This window comes from Poeciliopsis prolifica, unplaced genomic scaffold (assembly GCF_027474105.1).
Source record: "Poeciliopsis prolifica strain line A6 unplaced genomic scaffold, Auburn_PproV2 SCAFFOLD134, whole genome shotgun sequence".
NCBI classification, from domain to species: domain Eukaryota; kingdom Metazoa; phylum Chordata; class Actinopteri; order Cyprinodontiformes; family Poeciliidae; genus Poeciliopsis; species Poeciliopsis prolifica.
In genome coordinates, this window is record NW_026562509.1 from 507553 (window position 1) to 526357 (window position 18805).

The 18805-nt window shown below is 41.2% G+C and overlaps 2 protein-coding genes across 4 annotated transcripts in view; both read right to left on the reverse strand.

Annotated features, from left to right (window-relative positions):
- Positions 1–265: 265 nt before the first annotated feature.
- cab39l (calcium binding protein 39-like) lies at positions 266–8272 on the reverse strand. Its single transcript, XM_055025007.1, has 9 exons — positions 8079–8272; positions 4232–4360; positions 3854–4018; positions 3639–3757; positions 3390–3558; positions 2947–3006; positions 2620–2685; positions 2384–2527; positions 266–1825 (listed from the first exon to the last, which is right to left on the reverse strand). Exons 2-9 carry the CDS (start codon positions 4331–4333, stop codon positions 1646–1648), a joined length of 1005 nt encoding a protein of 334 aa, XP_054880982.1. The 5' UTR covers positions 4334–4360; positions 8079–8272; the 3' UTR covers positions 266–1645.
- A 569-nt stretch (positions 8273–8841) lies between these two features.
- mcf2la (mcf.2 cell line derived transforming sequence-like a) overlaps positions 8842–18805 on the reverse strand; it is a 39011-nt gene continuing 29047 nt past the window's right edge. For all 3 annotated transcript variants that reach the window (XM_055025009.1, XM_055025008.1, XM_055025010.1), the window contains 26 exons: positions 18297–18421; positions 18086–18200; positions 17889–18008; positions 17434–17625; positions 17172–17363; positions 16938–17091; positions 16802–16854; positions 16613–16692; positions 16451–16517; positions 16260–16375; positions 16101–16170; positions 15902–15994; positions 15726–15818; positions 15502–15627; positions 14765–14986; positions 14593–14685; positions 14424–14502; positions 14277–14343; positions 14009–14115; positions 13738–13830; positions 13431–13505; positions 12450–12524; positions 11643–11752; positions 11454–11566; positions 10900–11003; positions 8842–10823 (listed from right to left, as the gene is read on the reverse strand). In XM_055025009.1, the coding sequence (XP_054880984.1) occupies positions 10744–10823; positions 10900–11003; positions 11454–11566; positions 11643–11752; positions 12450–12524; positions 13431–13505; positions 13738–13830; positions 14009–14115; positions 14277–14343; positions 14424–14502; positions 14593–14685; positions 14765–14986; positions 15502–15627; positions 15726–15818; positions 15902–15994; positions 16101–16170; positions 16260–16375; positions 16451–16517; positions 16613–16692; positions 16802–16854; positions 16938–17091; positions 17172–17363; positions 17434–17625; positions 17889–18008; positions 18086–18200; positions 18297–18421 (2814 nt within the window). In that variant the 3' untranslated portion in view covers positions 8842–10743. The remainder of the gene's footprint in view (positions 10824–10899; positions 11004–11453; positions 11567–11642; positions 11753–12449; positions 12525–13430; positions 13506–13737; positions 13831–14008; positions 14116–14276; positions 14344–14423; positions 14503–14592; positions 14686–14764; positions 14987–15501; positions 15628–15725; positions 15819–15901; positions 15995–16100; positions 16171–16259; positions 16376–16450; positions 16518–16612; positions 16693–16801; positions 16855–16937; positions 17092–17171; positions 17364–17433; positions 17626–17888; positions 18009–18085; positions 18201–18296; positions 18422–18805) is intronic.

Sequence of the window (18805 nt, forward strand, 5' to 3'; positions counted from 1 at the left end):
TGAAGGATTTAGTACTTTATTTGTGACACAAAAACCAAAAAAATAGATGGAAGAAAAGTCCTGTGGAACAGTGGTGCCCAAACTTGGTCCTGCTTCAGTTCTCGCGCACCTTCTAACGATGGCTCATTAGAAGACCTAAAACACGCAGAAGATAAAATATGATACGTTTTGCTAAACTTGGAAAATTCAAATCTTGTCTATATTACTCTTCTACGTGAGGTCTAGAGGTTTGCAACGCTATGCAATTAGAGGCTTAAATAAGTAATATTTTTATTTATTTATTCAACATAAAGAGTTTAACAATAGATCTTAAACAACGTAATCTCATCTGTACCGCTCAAAAAATGCACAATATGTCTATAAACAATTCTGGAGTATTATCCACCTTATTTCTGGGAGGCTTTTCTTTTCTTTTGCAATTAAATTTTATTTCCTCTGCGCGTCTCGGGGAGCGATGGCCGTTTCTATGCGACCGTCGTCACTAGCGACAGAAATGTAAACAATTTACTTTACGGCCATTTCTTCACATCGCCATTCATACCCGCAGTAGCTATAGGTAGCGGTGAAAAAAAAATCGCCATATTTAAGCTGAGATTGTACGTATTTTGTAGCCGCAAGCCGGTTAGCGAGATGCTAACATGCAAACAACGGTCTACGGCAGTAGTAGCGCCCATAAATCACGCAAAACCTCCTGGAGGCTAGGAATAAGGTGGATAAGGAAGTACTGAGATTCCGTTTTCCAACGTAATGACGTCATTGCCACTTTGGCACAAGCACAGCGAACAAACGTTCAGAGGATGAAAACGAGCAAAACTCATGACCCAGCTTTCCGCCAGCAATTAAACGCACCACTGACGCACAAATTTTGAGCCTGTCTGAAGCGTGAAATGAGTCTCAAGAATCCTTGCGCAGTGGTAACAGGATCTGTGCGTTAATCCAGTTTTGTCTGTGAGCATCATTATTTATCAGATTTGTGAGGTTGCAGTTAAAATTTTAGGAATTGTAATTGTATGTGTACTTTTATTTTATATTCATAATTTCTTCATATTTGCGTATGCATTCGATCCGGGTACTTTTATAAGTACCCAGAGTTATGCACACATTTTCTTTTTACGGTTTACAAATCATGTTTCAGAATCTCCAAAGTTTCACACAAAGATGCTTATACGGATTACATACGCACAGGTATTTTGAGACTATTTTCACTCCATACTCTACTAACATCTTCCATCTTCCCTCAAGAATCTGTCAGAAAAAAAACAAAACAAAAAACAAAAAAACATCCTTCGAGTTTTTGGCAATTTGCAGCAACTTCACTATTGCAAATTTCACCTTTAAAAAGCGGTGGAAGGAGAAAGCATTTTCGGCCCAAGCCGTCTCCTCCTGCTGGTTCATTTGACAAAGCAAATCAGATGCGTCCAACACATTGAGCTACATGCTACACGTGAGAAAAAAAAATGATTTTCTAAATAAAAAAAATAAATTTACAAAAGTTAGATCATTGATTATGAGCTACTTTTACCAACAAACAGAAATAATCTTTTTAAATAGTACAACCATTATTGTTAATGTGTTTTTTGTTGTTTTCTATTTTCTACGCCATCCTATTAATAAAAAAAAAGTTGGGTGGGGTCGGGGGGCTCTTCTAGGAGGCTGGTTTTTTCAGATCCCTGATCTGTTTGATAAGATACGTCTTCTCGTCGTTGAACTGCTCGTCATCTGTGCGGTCCTTCTGGAAGTTGCTTAAGAAGTCAATTAGTTTGGTCTGGTTCTTCAGCAGGATGTCGGCGATGGGCTGCGTCTTGTTGGGATTCGCTACAAACACCTGAACAGAGACGGGATTTGGATCACACACAGGGGCTGAGGGAGTATTCACGGCACCAGAAACTTTTCCTGGCTTGGTTACATTACAGTAAAGAGTCAGATTTATTTAGGAGCATCAGCATAAATGGGGATAAATACAAATGCATAACAAATTTTATTCAGTTTCTTAAAACTATGAATCATGACCCTTTCCACTTCATAATTATAAACTATTTTGTGTTGGTCTAACACATAAAATAGCATTAAAATACACTGAAGTTTCTCATAATGAGACATTATGAGAAAAATAAAAATATCTCTTTCTTCTGTCCATTTTCTAATTCACTTTAGGGCTGGACAACAAATCAATAACAAGTTTCAGGTTTCTTATAACTGCCTAAAACCAAACAGTGTGGAGTAAAAACTGTGAATAAAAACATTCACCAGTTTAGCAGAATCTTAGATATTTAAAACAAAAAATTAGTAATTATCAACACTTATACCACAATAATTTTTTCAGCCATATCTTCTGGCCCCAATTCACTTAAACGCATTTTTTAAAATCTTTTTTTTGTTTTACCTTAAACACGTGGAAGGCCTCGAACTGAATGTTGGAACTCTTGTCTCTGAGCAGATTCATCATTAGCTTGAGGTTTTCAGGCTTGCTGATGTAGAATGTCATCACCGTGAAGTTGTGTCTGTCCAATAAGAGCTCGCCCAGGAGCTGTAGGTAGCATAGTTTCAAATGATTTTATATCCCGACAAGCTTTCTCAGTACTTGCTTAATAAAAACATCGGACGGAGTCGGAGTCTAACCTTAAGCGACTGCCGCTTTGTGACGTAGTTCTCAGAGTGCAGCAGCTTCTCATAGTTAGAAAACACCTTCAATCAAATGTAAACAACATAATAGTTTAGTTTAAGAGTTTGAGATCTGATCTCAGATGTACACAAGGTTTCAGGGCTAATCACAGGATGTCCGACCACCACAGCAGAAACTTTATCTAGAGCTGCATTCATTCATTCATTCATTTATAAAGCTTTTTAAAAACCAGAGGAATTACTTTTATCGCTAAATAACAGCTGGTGGATATATATGTTTTCTAATCTAGCTCTGGAAGGGTGTTTTTAACTTTGATCACTCACAGCATCGTAATTCTTTTCGAGGAATTCAGCCACAACCGCTTTGTGTCTTGTAAGGAGATCCTGTGGATATAAAGACACAATAAAAATATTGATCAAAGAAATGAAGAGTTTTAGCCTAGTTTATTTCCTTCCTTTCAGCACTCTTGTTTTTTTTTTTTCAAAGCTTTTAACAAAAATATCAGAAAATAAGCAGAAATTGTACTCTGATGCAGAAAGGTTGTTGAATTTTAAGTGTTTCTTTTGGCCTGGTAAGAATGAATGGAAATAGCTGGAATGTGTTATTTAATTTAATTTAATTTAATTTAATGAGCTCAAATTAGAGTCAGTGACTTAGCCATTATAACTCTTTTTTTGAACACAACTAAAAGGAAAACTTGCAAAAATGATGATATATACCTTTAGGAAAGATCATATTAATAAAAACTGACATCATTCAACGTTACCTTAAAGGTCGCAAAGGCGTCAGAAGCGATGTCAAACGTGGACATTTCCACATAGCTGAAGAAGCTGTGGAAATGTTCGGAATAGAGAACTATCCTGGCGAGTGGCTCATAGCGGATACATTCCCTCAGCATGATGCCGCAGTTCAGCGCTATCTGGGGGGTTTCGTATCTGGAAATACACAGAGGCAGTGTTGCGTCAGCTTGTGGGATTCGCAGAGCCAACGGCAGAAAAAACCCTGTCTGACTCACCCCTTCAGCAGAATGAAGAGGACCTCTTGGTGGGAGCACAAGTATTCAACGGTGGGGCTCCTCGCTCCGATCTGCCTCCTCAGGATGTTGTTAAAGATCTGACAAACGTCCTTCTTCCCCTGAAAACACACAGAAATGAAACTGAACCACTGAAATCTGGAGTTTTTCCTCCTCCTTTGACACCATGTGGATTCGTGACCTTGGTTTCTGCTCACCTCAAATTCTATGTACTGCAGGTTTTCTACCAGCGCAATCAGCAAGCCGTTGTTGTAGAGCTCCTGTGCGAGCTGGGCCACGGTCTCGGTGTGCGGCTCCTTGTCGTTGCTCCCGTACAGAATCTCCTTCATCGACACCAAGCATTTTGAAACCTCCTCAGATGCCTGGAGAACAGAGAAGTCGAGCAGAATGAAAAAATGCAACTCGGTTAGGAGGAATGCAGCGCGACTGTGAGTAGGAGACTGAAGAGTCCTGGGAGTGAAGTGTCAGGAGGTGACATGCTCATATCTTTAATTTCACAGAGCCTTGTGACCCCTTAGCCTCTGGACATCCTGGAAGTTAGAGAAAATCATCTTGTAGAGTCTGGTTTTTCCTACCTTGTCTGTCTTCTTGTCATGTTTGACCAGGATGGCCAGGTTTTCCTTTAGGGTCTTGATAATGTCTGTGGGACTCTTGTGGGATTTACCAAACAGCGGCATGACGGACACCGGTTAACGCCTCGAGACCTGCAAAGGATAGCAGACTTTAGTCTGTGATAGATGGCAGAAAGGAGCTTATATTAAATATTTTTCATTAATAACAAACATTTTATAGCGTTCTTTTAGCGTTTGATCATTTGGAGCAAAAAAATACACCTGCAGCTAAAATATACTTCTGACTGAAAACTAACACATCACATCACTCATAGATGGATGGAGATAAACCATCTACCATCAGGCCAGCTGGTGCTACAGTACAATATAACTGGGTGCTAGAATGACCTAGTCAAAGTCTGGATCTAAATCAAATTGAGAATGTAGGGCAGGATGTAAAATCAACAATCTTCAAAGGTTAAAAAGTATAAATACTTTTAAACTTTTGAGTCCTGGGCCTTCCTGTAAAGCTAATCATAAATAAAGGCAACTATCAACAAAAAAAGACATGAGGTGAAAGTAAAAATAATAATTTTTTAAAATCCTGCAAGGCCTATGTGACTTTGAAGAGTCACATAGGCCTCTTGGTGCAGAAATGGTTTGCATTTCTGCACCACATCCTGGCATTGTTCTGCAAGCAATGAGTCAGGTCCGAAACATTTCTAACATCCCAGATGCACGTCGCAAAGACTGTGAGCTAATAAAGCAAAGCGACAAAACTGGACTGACAGCCGCCGATTCGGACAACGTCGATGTACCTGAGTTGTGATGAAACCCTGCGGAGAATGGAAGATTCAAAACCATCTGCCAGCGAACAAAAATGAATCTACCTTGACAACAGCGTTTTCTCTTATGTCCATTTAAAGGCAGCCTGGACGAGCTCGGAAGGAAACGCACATTCATCTGATGTCAATAGACATGGCGTGGTTTTCCATCATTGCATAACTCATCGCTCAGGTTGTATTTTGCCCTGCAACACCCAGAATGTCAAGGAGTGTTTGGCATCCGCCTGTCCCAGTAGGTGGAGGCTAGCTAAGAATGGCGCTGAAGCCACTCTGTTGGCTTGGAAACGCATAAGATAACGACATGCACAGAGCATAGAGAAGGAGCAGTTTGGGAAGCAGCTCAGGACGGGAACTTGTGACTGCTAATCCCCATCTGGGAATGTGAGAGGGCATTACTCTCCCCTCCTTCATAGATATTTCAGTTTCCTAAGATCCGTTTTCTTTTCTCAAATATTTGGGAGACAATAAAATTTTTACACAAATAATTTTGAGTCGGTGCATCCACATCAACTTTATATAAACTCTTTACTCATGTCAGAACAGAAATTACGTAGTTCATTTTTAATTTATGATGCAATAAATTAATTGCTCACTGCGGCAAGCTTCACGTCAGCTGATATTTTGTCATTTTTAAACCCATCAGTGTTGAAAAAAATGGTTTTCAACTCAGTAAGCAAATTTTAGAGTGAAAACAATCTCTTGATTACTTGTTTTGGTTATTATAATCGTTCCATTTTGATTAAAGTATAATAGTACAGTGAGGAAGCATTTTAAACAGAGAGGATAGAGCCCTTATTGCTTCTTTAGCTGCTCATGCTGGGTCCTGTTATGCAGTGTTTCCTGGTAGGCCTTGTTGTTACCCAGTAATTATTAAGAATTAGGTCCAAAGGGCCAGCTTTAGTTACCTGATCACAAGGCTGTGAGCCATTGAAAGCTTCAGCAGCTGGTTAGTGTTCATTCCTGCCTCTATAAACTGACTAAATGTGATGTAATCAGATTAATCTGATGCCTGCCGGGGTTGGACACACACAGCTATCAGCTCAGTTTGAATAAAAGCTAACCGGAGAGCTTCCTCATTAACCCAAATAGCTAATTTATGACCTACAATCTTCATGGAGATTAGCAGAACAAAGCTAAAATTTGGGGAGCAGTGAGAAAGACAAATGCTGAAACAAAGGCTAAAATATATTCCAATGTACAGGTTAGCCATGATTAAAATACCTGAACTGGCTGTGAACTTGTCAAACACCATATTTCACCATCAGATTACAACATCCAATGAATCAACCTGCGCTTGCTTGATGACTAATCGCTGACGTAGCGATGCAGCAAGGCGACGATCAGGAGGTGCTGAGCAGTCACATGCTGGAGATGCCGTTCAGGAGGAAAAGGAGCTACGACACGGGGCTTTACCTAAACCTGACAGACATTTATTCCTCATAAATGTAACCGAAGCATTTAAAAACTGCAGGAACTACATGATGCCTGTACTTTTTAAAGCTCTTTAGAGCTCTATGTTTCCCTGGGATGAAAAAAAAACGATGCGACACAAAGGTCTGTTCCACTAAGCCACTCTTCAAAGCAGGAAAGATAAAAGAGAGCACGATATTGAAGTAATGTACATGTGCCGATCTTCATGATCATATACTCACAGCCATTTGAAATGTAAGAAATTTAAAGTATTTTTCCAACAAACTGAAATGCCAAGCGGTCTGGGGAGTGTCTGGAAACTCATTATTTGCAAGGAAATTGGCGACTTTGAAATAATGTTTCCTTCCTGGACAAATGCACAGCTGTCAGGTTCAGCTGATGTTGGATAATGGTGTAAAGGGACCTGAGTTTGAGAAAACACACAAATAAACTCACTTGACCATCTAATTGCGGTGATATGTCAACAAATTCAATTAAAAACATTCAATCATAATTCATAACATCCAAGTGTTAGTGGTGCAGAGGCAGGAAGGATCTCCAGTAGCAGTCAGTTTTGCAATAAGTCTGAAGAGGCTTCTGACTGAAGACTGTTGCTGTATGACAGTCTCATGACTGTCATGACAAAGCAGCTCAATTTCTGGACAACAGAGATGATATTTCAAAGAAACACAATCTTTTGATGTAATTGTGATCATGAAAAAGGAAGTAAAGAGTCGATATAATCCAAAATTTCAGCAGTATTATTGTAATTATATGTTTGTCCCAGTATAATACAGCCCTAATTTTTATTCAGCCAACTTAACGCCAGTATTTCTAAGAAAAATCAAATTGCGACCAGCTGCCTTTATAAACAAACAACCTTATTAGTGTATATTTAATCTCAATTAAAATACAGCTGTTCTACTAACAATGTACTATGTTTGGAGAACAATCTTCATGGCTTAGGTCACAATGTATCAATGTGTTAGATTGGCCTAGTCAAAGTCCATATTTACAAAACTTATTGAGCTGAAGATTGTGAGCTAGTTTCAGATACCTATTTCATCGATAACCCTCACACTTTCAAAATGGACAAAAACCAGTTTAAAAGCAAACAAATAAAAACAAATAATTTGGAGTTTTGAACAGTTTTGTTTTGAAAATGCACACCGGAAGCGGGCTGTTATTCCTTTAAGACTTGCTTGACGATGATTGTCCAAAGTAACATAGGAGATAAGGAGGCAGGGAGGAGGAGGAGGGGCAACAAAAACAAAATACACGCAGCTAAAGAGTTAAGGAGCCCATAAACGACGGGTTTGGCGGAGTAATCTGGTAATAAGGTGGAGGGAAGTGATAAGGCCGCATTAACAGACCCAGACAATGTGATTTACCACGGCTACACCCCTCTCGCCTCCAGCTAAACTCCCTTCTTGTTTGACAGATTTCCAAAGCTAACCACAGCTGCACGACGGGGGGCGAGAAAGGCCTCCCATATGACCACCACTAAATACATTTTAACCCCTGTCGTGAAGTTATGAACGCTGTCAAGGGCAGTGATATGAAGCCATAACTGGAAGCTACTGCTTTCGGCAGCGTTAGCTAGAGATTATACTCACAGCGAGAAGATGTTTGGTGCCTTTTAAACGTCCTGACCGCTCCAGTCCCGGTTCACAGCGCAGCCGAGCCCGAAAGTAAAGACTCCGTGTTCACACCAGAGCTGTTTGTTGGCCGCTGAACGTCTGCTGAAACAATTGAAAACGTGAGGGATCCGTAAAGAGGGGAGTGCAGAATTCCATCTGGTCGCGCTCCAGTATGCTGGAAAGTTAGCGTGAATACAATAGACTAATTCCGGTACGGATTTTCAAAATAAAATCACAAAAGCTAATTCACGCTAAAAAGGAAGGATTCAAAATAACTTAAATTCTAATATCTACAAAATATATATATATTCTATTTATGAGCTTTTACATTCTAAATTTTCTTTTGATCAGATAGTTATTTATAGCGTTAAAAAAAACTCCACTTCCAGTAGTAGACAATTGAGTTTGACAATTCTGTATCTTTCCAGCTGCAGTCAAATCTCATTCACATTCTCTCACCTGATACCTGCCTCTGCACCTTATTCACTGCCTTTCCCCGATGTGCGCATTAAATTACTAGTAGCGTGATGTCATTTATTACATTTACCTTTAGAGAAAAATATGTAGAAAAATCTGCAAAAGTGTTTTAAATTTTAAACTAAATGGGATGCAACCCATCTGTATGGAGCACCAAAGGAGCCAAAACAACCTTTCTGTACAATTCAACTCAAGACCACATACAATTTTGGTATGAAAATAATTGAAATCAATACTGCAGACATGTAAATAAGAAATCCAGTTGAGGAAACAATCTCAGATTTTATTAAAGCTGCTTTACTTGTACATACAAGTCAGAATACATATTTACAAATATACATATGTCTCATAACATTTTTATTTCACCATCATACACAGTAGATATACCATCCGAAAATAAAGACAGTGGTTGCCGCAATGTGCTGCATAAAACAGAAAAGTTAAAAAATATATAACCCCTTTCTCAATTGTTTTTTTTTCCAGCCTTGGAATAAAAAGTAAAAATGATTCATTTAGCTTTATGGCGCGACCATGATCAAACCACGACAAGTTTAGTGCCCGTGTCAGGTTTTTTTTTTTTTACTTTAAAGAGGGCAGAAAATAAACTCTCATAATGTACGAACAGGTAAAAAATATATATATTTTAGGTTTAAAATGGGGAGCTGTGAGGAACATGCCACAAAGAGTGAAACGCTGAGACAGACTCTACAGTGTACGTGCTTTTGAGGAAAACAGCATGAGGTATAGAGGCGACATCAACAGAACAGGTACACTCAGTTGAAAACGAAAAGGCCTGCAGCACACTTTCTTCCTTTCCCTTTACTAACAGAGGCGTCAGGCCCAGTGTGGGCAATAAACGGATGGAGCTGAGCTTAGTTCAACAGCATTCCTGTTCATAAAAATAAAGGAAGAGAGTACTTTACTGCGCCTTGTGGATACAGTAGAAACCTGGGGTATATAAAACCATGTTTGCTCTCAAAGAGCGGATGTGATTCAGTGTTTGTAACAGCACAAGTTCCTCATTCCTTGAAAATCCTACAAAAAGTCACTTTTTTTTATTGGGGTTGGGAAGCCCCAATGGGATCAGATACATTAAATAGGTGCGCACAAACATGTTGAGCAGGTCTGGCTTTCTTTAAAAAGAAAAAAAAATAGTGGCGAGTTTCACATGCCTGAATGGGGCTGAGAGCAAAGGCCGAGGACAAAGCCTTCTTTTGTGTGGAGAAACAAACATAAATGCAGTTGATTGAGATTTGCGATGTCGTTTGGTTGTTTCAGCGCGCGTCAGCGGGGGTCACAGTGACACAGTGCTGCTGGAAAATGATTTATATAGTCACTGAGTCGACTTGCGCCTGGCCCTTTAACAGCTCTATGAACTGGCAGGCAGGAATGTGCACACAAAGACAGTCAGTCCGGCAGTCACACCTGCCGGACTGAGCAACCACAAAGGTTTCCTGAGAGGTAAACAGAGAAAATTTTACAAAAAAGAAACAAAGAAATCTAGATGTTCAAGCTGCCAGTATTTATCAGTAGAGAAGTGCAGGATGTGGATCTTTTGGTGACAATCACCTTATAAGACATCGAAATCTTTGCTTCTTTTGTGAAAATATGGAAGGGACACAGAATTTTTGGGCCAAAGAAACACACAATGGCCTCTTTCAACTCCCATGAACAACAGGAGCGCAGTCTTGTTCCAAGACGCGGCCTTCGGACATGTTTCTAGTTGCAGCCACACGCCACTTTTCACAGTGTACGATTGATGCCCGACACCGAAGCCGTCGCGATACGTGAAATGCCTGTTCGATAGCATCTGTGCGAGCGCTAAAGAAGAATCTGTCGCTGAGCTGCAAAGTTTGACTCCAGTGTTGTTGCATTTAGTGCAGACATTCTTGAAAATGTCTCTTTTGATGCTACATTATAGCGCTATGGCACTGAACGCATGTCCAGTAAGTCTTGGGATTTTAAAAGAGACCTGATGATGAATCCACATGGTGCGACTGCAAAATTAGAAGTTTAAGGTGCAAGGAAACTATAAAGTGTTCCATTGAAAAGAAACAGAACCAAACAAACACTGATTCTGTTCTCCTGTCGGAGTCAGATGTAGATTTTATGATAGGAGTAAAAAAATAACTTAAGGGTCGAGGGTCGGGGATGGGGTCTTCGGTCAGGGTTTGATGTCAGAGAAGCTGGTGTAGGTCTCGCTGCAGCTGGAAGAGGTGCTTAGGTTCCCAGAGACGCTGCCATCTGCAGGACAAACGTGCAATCAGTTTCAACTTGTAGTCATAAGAGAGTAAAGAGCTGACAAGAAACAGCAACCTACCAGAGCTGCTGAGTGATTGAGATGATTTGGACTCTGAGATGAGGCTGAGGAGGTTTGCAGCTGCCACCCAGCCCTCTTTGCTGCTGCGGAGGTTTTTCACAAACCTGCAGAGGAGGAAGCAGATTTGAAAATAAAAAAATTATAATAAAACAGAATATCTCGCTTTGCATTCATGCAAATCTCTCTCATCCCTTTGCTTTTTTGTTTTAAGCATGAAATTTTCAGAAGCATGGCTTGGCCTTTTCAATCCATCAACTAAAAGTGGAAAGCCAGAGAAAAAAAAGAAACCAAAATTGCAGTCTTGATGTGCAAAACTGGAAGAAACATTAAAAATTTACAATAAATTGTGGTTCTTTGGCCTTTAATTTGGAAAAGATATGGTGATTACTATATGATAACAATCGCTTTTGTTGTTCTGTCACATGAAATCCATTAATAGTGTGATACAAACAAGAAAAATTGTGAAAACTCTCAAACGGAGCGAATACTTTTTCCAGGCAGTGAAACCCTCAAATTAAGAAAACGTCTTTTGATGGCGGAAGGAAAGTTTTTACCATTGTCTGTCCTCTCCCTCTCTGATTAGCTGGACCATGTCTCCACTTTTGACAGACAACTCTTGAGGGCCCGTCTTTTCGCAGTCTGCTACCACACTGTACTTTCCTGGAGCCTTTAGGAAAGGCATATTTAATGAGATATTTACAGTGAAAAAAAGGATTAAGGAATGCCAGAGATTTCAAGCTCACCAGCTTTTTCACCACTTCGTCCTCGATGTCAGAGGTCATCGGGTCCTCGCCGCTGGAGAAGCCATCGTTCTCCTCAGAGGCGTCCACTGACAGAGACGGCTTGTTCCAGCCTGTCAGTATGAGACGTTAAAAAGGACGACAAAGGATTAAATCAAATCAAATTAAAGACATGAAGAAAAAAAGTGTTGATTTGAAGCACTCAGATTGTCATATTGGATTGCAACCAGGGAGATCGATTTCTTTCTCCGAACCAGGGTTGGACTTTTATTGTTCATCATAAAAAATTTCTTATTGTGATTATAAAATTCACTTGATCTTGGAAAAAAGAAAAAAAAAGATTTAATCAGAATTTTTTTTGTTATTTTCTCGGCTTTCTGTTCAATGAAAGCATTAATAAGTCCATATCCGAGCATCCACAGAAAAGATGTTGAATCTAAATGTTGAGATGTAGAAAAACCATACACGTTTGTGATTGCAAACTGAAAGTCACAGTCAAATTAGGAGAAAGTGTCAAACTAAGGCAAGCCAGCCCACCAAGACAGAGTAAAACCGGGAAACAAGAAGGATTTGCTTTGTTCAAAGATCAAAAGGTGCTAAAGTTGCACAAAAACACACAAAACCTAAAGAGGAACAAACTGATTTCTGGTGAAGCGGCCATTTCAAATCCACAATTTGACCTCAAATTAATTGTTTCTGAAATTGGGAGAAAATGACTTGGAATGTCGCTGACTTCACCATAAGGAGCACCGAAACAGCAAAACCCGCCACAGAGTGACCGAACCGCCAACCTTCAAGCAGCGCAGTTACCTCGCCGCTTGCTCTGTAACAGGTTAGAGGTGCTCATCCATTTGACTCTGCTCAGAGTGCTGCGTGGAGCCGGCTCTGAAAAGGGGAAGAAACTGCCAGCGAGTCAATGACAGGAGGCCAGTGGGGGAGAGGAAATGGTGTTGCACATTAAGCCGGAGGATTTGGGGGCATTTTGCTTCAGAGGAAAGAGTTTGTGAAGCAGAAACTTACAGAAACTTCACATTTATTCTTCAACCATCCGTTTCTCATCAGTCTGATATGATTTTCTGAGAAAATTAATTTAGGGTTTTCTTCTTGTCCTAAGAAGGAAACCTAAGCATCTAGAGAGATGTTTAGGTTGGAAAAGAGACTTTGAGGGATGATGATCTGCAGGTCAATGCAAAAATGTTGTTCTTGACATGAAACCTCCAGATTTATGAGGCCTTTTAGGGACCTTTTTCAGGAATAAGCAAATTTGTGGCATAATTCTGGATGCTTAAACGGTATCTTGTCTTTATAGTACCTGCTGTAGAAATTTATTTTTTCTTTTTACATTAAAAAAACAATTATCTCTCTATAAAGGTTTAAGATGATCTCTATCATTAAATTTTGATGTAAAATTACTTTGAAAAAAATGCTTGTAGTTTGTAGATTCCCTCTTTGCAAAAGGAGTCCATGAAAAGCTGCTAAAGCTTGATTCTTTGTAAAAAAAAAAAAAAAATTGCCTTTACATTTTAAAATATTGATCAATGCTTTTGCAGTTTTGTAAGGAAACAAGAGCCACAGTGGAGAGTCATTAAAAGCCCAAACTTATTTGGACAGGATGAGAATATTTGCTCAGTAATAATGAAAACACAGCTTGTTATGCAGATAGCTGGTCTCTCTTCACACATGTAAAACTAATTAAATGTGAAATGAGGGTATTTCCATGAGACGCTGGTGAAATCTAATTCATTTGAGTACCAAACTACCCCACGCTTTATAAACGTGACAAGAATGTACCTTTGAACCCAAACGGCGTGGGGTCACTCTTGACCGAGTGGCGTTTGGAGGAGAGCTCAGGACTCAGAGCTGAGCCTGGGCAGGCAGGCAGGGAGCAGAGGGAGAAACGAGCAGCGTGTTGAGAGGGAGGAAGCAAAAGCAAAAGTCAGGCTTTGTTTGGAAAAAATGGAAAAGAGGAGAGAAAAGGTACGAAAGGGCGAAAGAAGCAAAAGGATCGTTTCACTTTTGACCACCAGGTGGCAGGATACCTCCACCGTTGGTTTTTATAGCTCTCGAAACCCATGAGGTTGTTGTTTCTTAATGTTACCTTTGGGGCTCTTGAGGTTGCTGAAACCCTGCAAAGTAAAACGCTTTTTAGCCACTGAGGACCGGTCAGTGGTCGGGCTGGTCACAGCTTCATCTGTAGGCGATGAGTGAGAATGGGACAGAGGACAGAGCAAATAGAGCCATGGAGATGAAGATGACGGAGAGAAATAGAGTCCAGATTACAGCAGGTCGACAGAGCAGCCTTCAGCAGAGACAGGGGATGCAGCCACAGCTGAGTTTGTTGTTTTTGTGAGGTGTGGCGATAAATTTACCTTTATGTTTCGGCGAGGGACACGAGTTCGCCTCTGAGGTCGGGTTTGCCTCAAACTTCTTCTCATCCTGCTTCCTCTGGTTCTTCTGAGTGCTGCTGCGGAACGGGCTGCAGGAGACAAACGGGCGACTTCACACACGGCTGTGAAATTCAGACGTCTTCTATTTCACTGACATGTTTTAGATTGCAAGTTACATTTTAATACCTGAAAAACTATTCAATGAAACTCTGCCAAAACGCAGAATCGTACAAAGTAATCTGTAACATACCTGAGGGAGGTGGAGGAGTTATTGCTGGTGGGATTGGGAGAGTCTGAGCTCTTCTGCTGGGTTGCTTCTGAAACATACGACAGTTTGCTGCAGAGACGAGCGGCAGCGCATCGCAGGAAACGGAGAACGCAAAGCAAACCAGCCTACCTCTGCAGGCTTTGAGCTGCTGAGTCAGAACTTTGCGAATCTCGTTCACCCAGGCCGTTTTAATCTCTGCAGTTGGAGCCTGGAAGAAGCAAACCAGTGTTATTCTGTTTATTCTGCAGATTTACAGGCGGGTCTGCAGAGGCAGTTGATTTGTTTTTTTTTGTGTTACCTGCACTATAAAGACCTCTTCTCTGGAATTGGACCAAATCTCAAACTTCTTGTTGTCACCTTTAGCATTCTCAGTGATGCCCACTGCACTCATCTGCACATAAACCCCCATAGATAGACACGTTAACCTGCAACGAGGACACCATGGCGATGTGAAAATGACGTCAGCTCACGCTAAGCGAGTGTTTGAAGCTATACGAGGGCGCCTTCTCGTAGCCTTCCCCGTTCTCCTCCCTCTTTTTGCAGAAGAGGAGAGCTTTCTCATGCAGAAACAGGTGTCTCTGCATGGGCTTGAACCTGGCCAGGTCCTTGACCTTTGCGTGACCTTTTTTGTGCTCCGTCCAGACGCTGAAGGAGCCCTGCATCAGCAGACGGCCCAGATCTGACAGGTTGCCCTAGATGAAGAAAAGGCAGCTTTTTAAAGCGACAATCCAAGTGAAAGAAGGCGCTGATGGCCAAACACGGTGGTGGCAGCGTCATGCTGTGCGAATGTCTAACTGCGACTGAAACTTTTCATCCAATTTGACTGAATCAAAATATTTAAACCGTTTTAGAAGAGAAAATGAAAATGCTTGCAGCTGCATTTGCATTAAAATGTAGTTCAGACTCACACTTCATCATCATTTAACATGTTTGTAGCTTGTGTGATTTTATTTATTTTTGTCTTAATTAATGTTTAATTATTCTATTTTGTGTTTCAGATATTTTTCTTTACCCGAGAAAGAGTTGTCACCGTTTTTTATTTATTGTGATGAACAAGTCCACTAATCTTTCTTTCTAAAGCATTGAAATTGGCTTTGTGATATTGTGACCTTATGTTTTATGAAATTCACTTCTTTAGAAATCATTGGAGTTAAATAACTTGTGATTAAAAAAATGTAATGAATAAGCGAGTGAACGTTTTGCAAACCTCATATCCGGTGATGGCGATGAGATGCATGGAGTCGTTGACGGCTTTCAGGATTCCCAAGATGGAGGAGAGCGCTTCCTGTAGGTCGTCGGCACCGTCGCAGCTCTTACTGTACTTCAACAACTCCTGAAGGAGAACAGCAGGCGGTGAGTAGTACGGCTCCATGATTTAAAACTAAAAAAAAATTTAGTTTTAAATCTTTTTTAAAGTCAGCTACTGCTCACTTTTAGCAGTAGCTGGTACTTTGTAATTCTCTGGACGGGTTTGAGGAGGTAGGAGTCCAAACCAAGTTTGTGTTCCAGCTTCTTCTGGCACTCCTGAACCACAAAAACAAAAGTCAGAAGAGACGCTTAAGGCTGCGTTTCTTCCCGGAAGACACGTGAAGAGGAAGGCGTCGAACCTGGAAGAAGGCACAGTCCGAGCATTGTCGCCACAAGCTCTCTGAGCGAGGTTTGTTCTGGCAATAGGCTTCATAGATCTGCAAGTCTTTCATCTGCAGGGAAGCAGCAACAGAATGTGTAACGGGTGCACTTCTTCAGTAAAGTAAGTGTTTCTTTGTTGTGGGTAATTCCAGAAAAAAAAAAAGAGAAACGTAATACCCGTTCTAAAAAGCAGCGGCCTACAAGTTCTGGGCAGTCCGTGTACGCTTCCAGATCCTTCAAGAACGTCCTGGACAGAAAAACGAAACGCCCCGATTATTGAAAAAAAAACACATTAATTTAAGCTTAATCAGATAGAAAAAGCACTGATAAGTGTACCTTTTATGAAACTGATAGATTTCCGGCATGTTCCCAAAGAGAATGTCTTTCTTGCTCTGCAGGTGGCTGGGGATGAGATGAGCCATAGCGGGGTTGTCCATCTCTGCTGCATAACCCTGAGCAGAACATCAGCGAGTCAATGCAGTCATCCGGCGCTTAGCACCGGGCTGCAAGCAAAACGCCGCGCTCACCTCCAGAACGCACAGAAGCTCCTCGACGTACGCCCTCTCTGTCTCCAGCAGCTCGTTCATCACATGCCTGGGAGCCGAGGAAACGAAACAAACAAAGAATTCAGATGGGTCTGAATCAGCCCGGCTGATGGTTATTAAATTATAATTCTGAGGATGACTTACCGACGAAGTACTGCCAGGTTTTCCTCTTCTTCTGAAAGGGAAGCGTGTCTTGTCCCGCCGTTGTGTACAGGAGACTCGCCCTGGAAACGTCGTAAATATTTACAGAAGAAGAAACCTCTGTACATGCAGTGCTTCATACATTTTAGTATATTTTTTCAAATTTACAAGTTTTTTTTTTTTTTTTTTTACCTTTTTACAGAGAGCACTATCTGCTGAGTATCTCCTCTCTTTTCTCTCTGGGTCTGGAAAGCAGATTTGTTTTCACATCTTCAGTACTTTATGCGCATATTGTTGAGCTGCATCCATTCATTCATTGGAGACTTACTGGGAGAGGAGAGCGGAGACTTGACCTCTGGTCTCGGTGCCACTGGCTGGACTGGTCTGGTTTGCTTGGCGGCGAGTTTTTTCAGACTAACTTGTCTCTTCTCAAACATCTCCTTAACAGAACTCTGCTTCTGGAAAACCTTGTCCATGTGGTCCTGATAGAGGAAGAGTCGTCTTTAACACTGCTGCGTATCATGTCTTCATGAACTCTCAGAATGAAATCTTATCCTCTCACCCTGAGTTGAGGATTGAGCACAGCCTCATACTGACAGCAGATGGCGCCGCGGTCTGAGATGGTGTGCAGAGCTGCCGTATCCAGGTAGCGCTCCAGCTCCTGCAGAGCCGCCTCGGCTCCATCCTGAGACTGACAGCGGTCCACCGGTTGGTTAGCCAACAGCAAGATCCCGTCCTCACACCACTGGGACGCCTGCAAGGAAAATGTTTCTCAGCGCTTCATCCAGATCGTCTTATTCCTGGCGTTATTTCAGTAGTGGTACCTTCTCCAGGGCGTGGTGCAGCTCCCGGGCCCTGAGCAGGAGGCTCTTCTTGCTCCGCAGAGTGGAGCCGATCTCCTCGCACATGCCTCTCAGCTCGCCACACTTTGGCCGGATGCTGTCCTCGGCGTAGTGAGAGTTTTCTATCAGACTGTCTCCCTCATTGGCCAGTGACAAGGCGAGGTCCATCAGCTCCTGATAAAACCAAAAACAAACAGTTTTGTTTTAATACCAATAAGTCTGAAATGTTGCTAATCCTTTTTCTTCCATTACTTGGTCATTCACCACTTTGTTTTTCTTAAATGACATAAAATTCTACTAAAGCACATTGGAGTTTGCAGTTAATAATCATGTGTGAATTCTTCTGCAAAGAAATGTAGTAAACACTAAATTCAAATGTGTTGCAAACACCTTGAACTGATTATTTTTATTTTATTTTACTTATACTGGGATCTTACACAAGCCTTCTCCTCGTGGCTACTGAGCTCTCGCAGGACGTGCTCTGCATGGGCGGGGCTTATGCTGACTTCGGAGAAACCCGACAGGCGCTCGAACATCACATCAAGCTGGGGCCGCACCTAAGAAACAAGAAGGCGCTTTATTTATTTAAAAGTTTGCTTCCCACAGTGCGAGGAAGGCATAAAACGAGACTAACTTCACGGAAGTGCTTTTCAAAGTGGCGGAGCTGCAAACACTGCTCCAGCTTGGTGCGATGACGCTCCCAGAAATCATCAAACGCCGTTTGTGTTTCGTCCAACTGACCCAGGAGTCTGAAGCAGATGCAATGAAACGAAGAAGCAGATTTGTGAGAAGCGGTTTCTAGCGAATTATTATTTTTCTGGATGCGTCCACCTCCATTCACGCACCTCTGAACAGTCGCCAAGTTCTCCATTTCATCTTGTGTCATGCTGTAATCAGGGTCTGTCTGCAGAGGCTCATTGATGCAAGCCAGCAGACGCCCTCCTTGAGACAGCGCCACCTTCAGGTCCTCCTAGGAATTGGAAAGGTCATTTTTAGCAAACAAACTGAACATGCAATGTTTTAAAAACCCTCTTATTTAGCCTTGTTAAACAAATGGCTTCACCTTGATTCTACTTTCAAGTAAAACTTAATAAATATTCTTGGTGACATGGAAGCAAAAAAATATGGTTGATGAAAGATGAATGCTTTGTCCTGTGGTCTAAGTTTTCCATTTTAAGATTATTCTATTTTCTCTGCATCATTCACTTTAATTGGTTTTAAGTTAAAGTAAAAAAAAAGAGAGAGAGAGAGAGACGCCTGCCAGATATGTTTGGGAGGAAAGGAAGGAAAAAAAAAAAGAAATGTTTGCATTTCTCGCCATCAACAGTTTGGTGAGATGAAGCTATTCTTGAAT

Coding starts and splice junctions, on each gene's coding strand:
- cab39l (XM_055025007.1), bottom strand. CDS start 4,333: ATGCCGCTGTTTGGTAAATCCCACAAGAGTCCCACAGACATTATCAAG. Junction 3,758..3,853: donor TGCAGTACATAGAATTTGAG/GTGAGCAGAAAC, acceptor GTGTGTTTTCAG/GGGAAGAAGGACGTTTGTCA. Junction 2,528..2,619: donor CAAAGCGGCAGTCGCTTAAG/GTTAGACTCCGA, acceptor TGCTACCTACAG/CTCCTGGGCGAGCTCTTATT.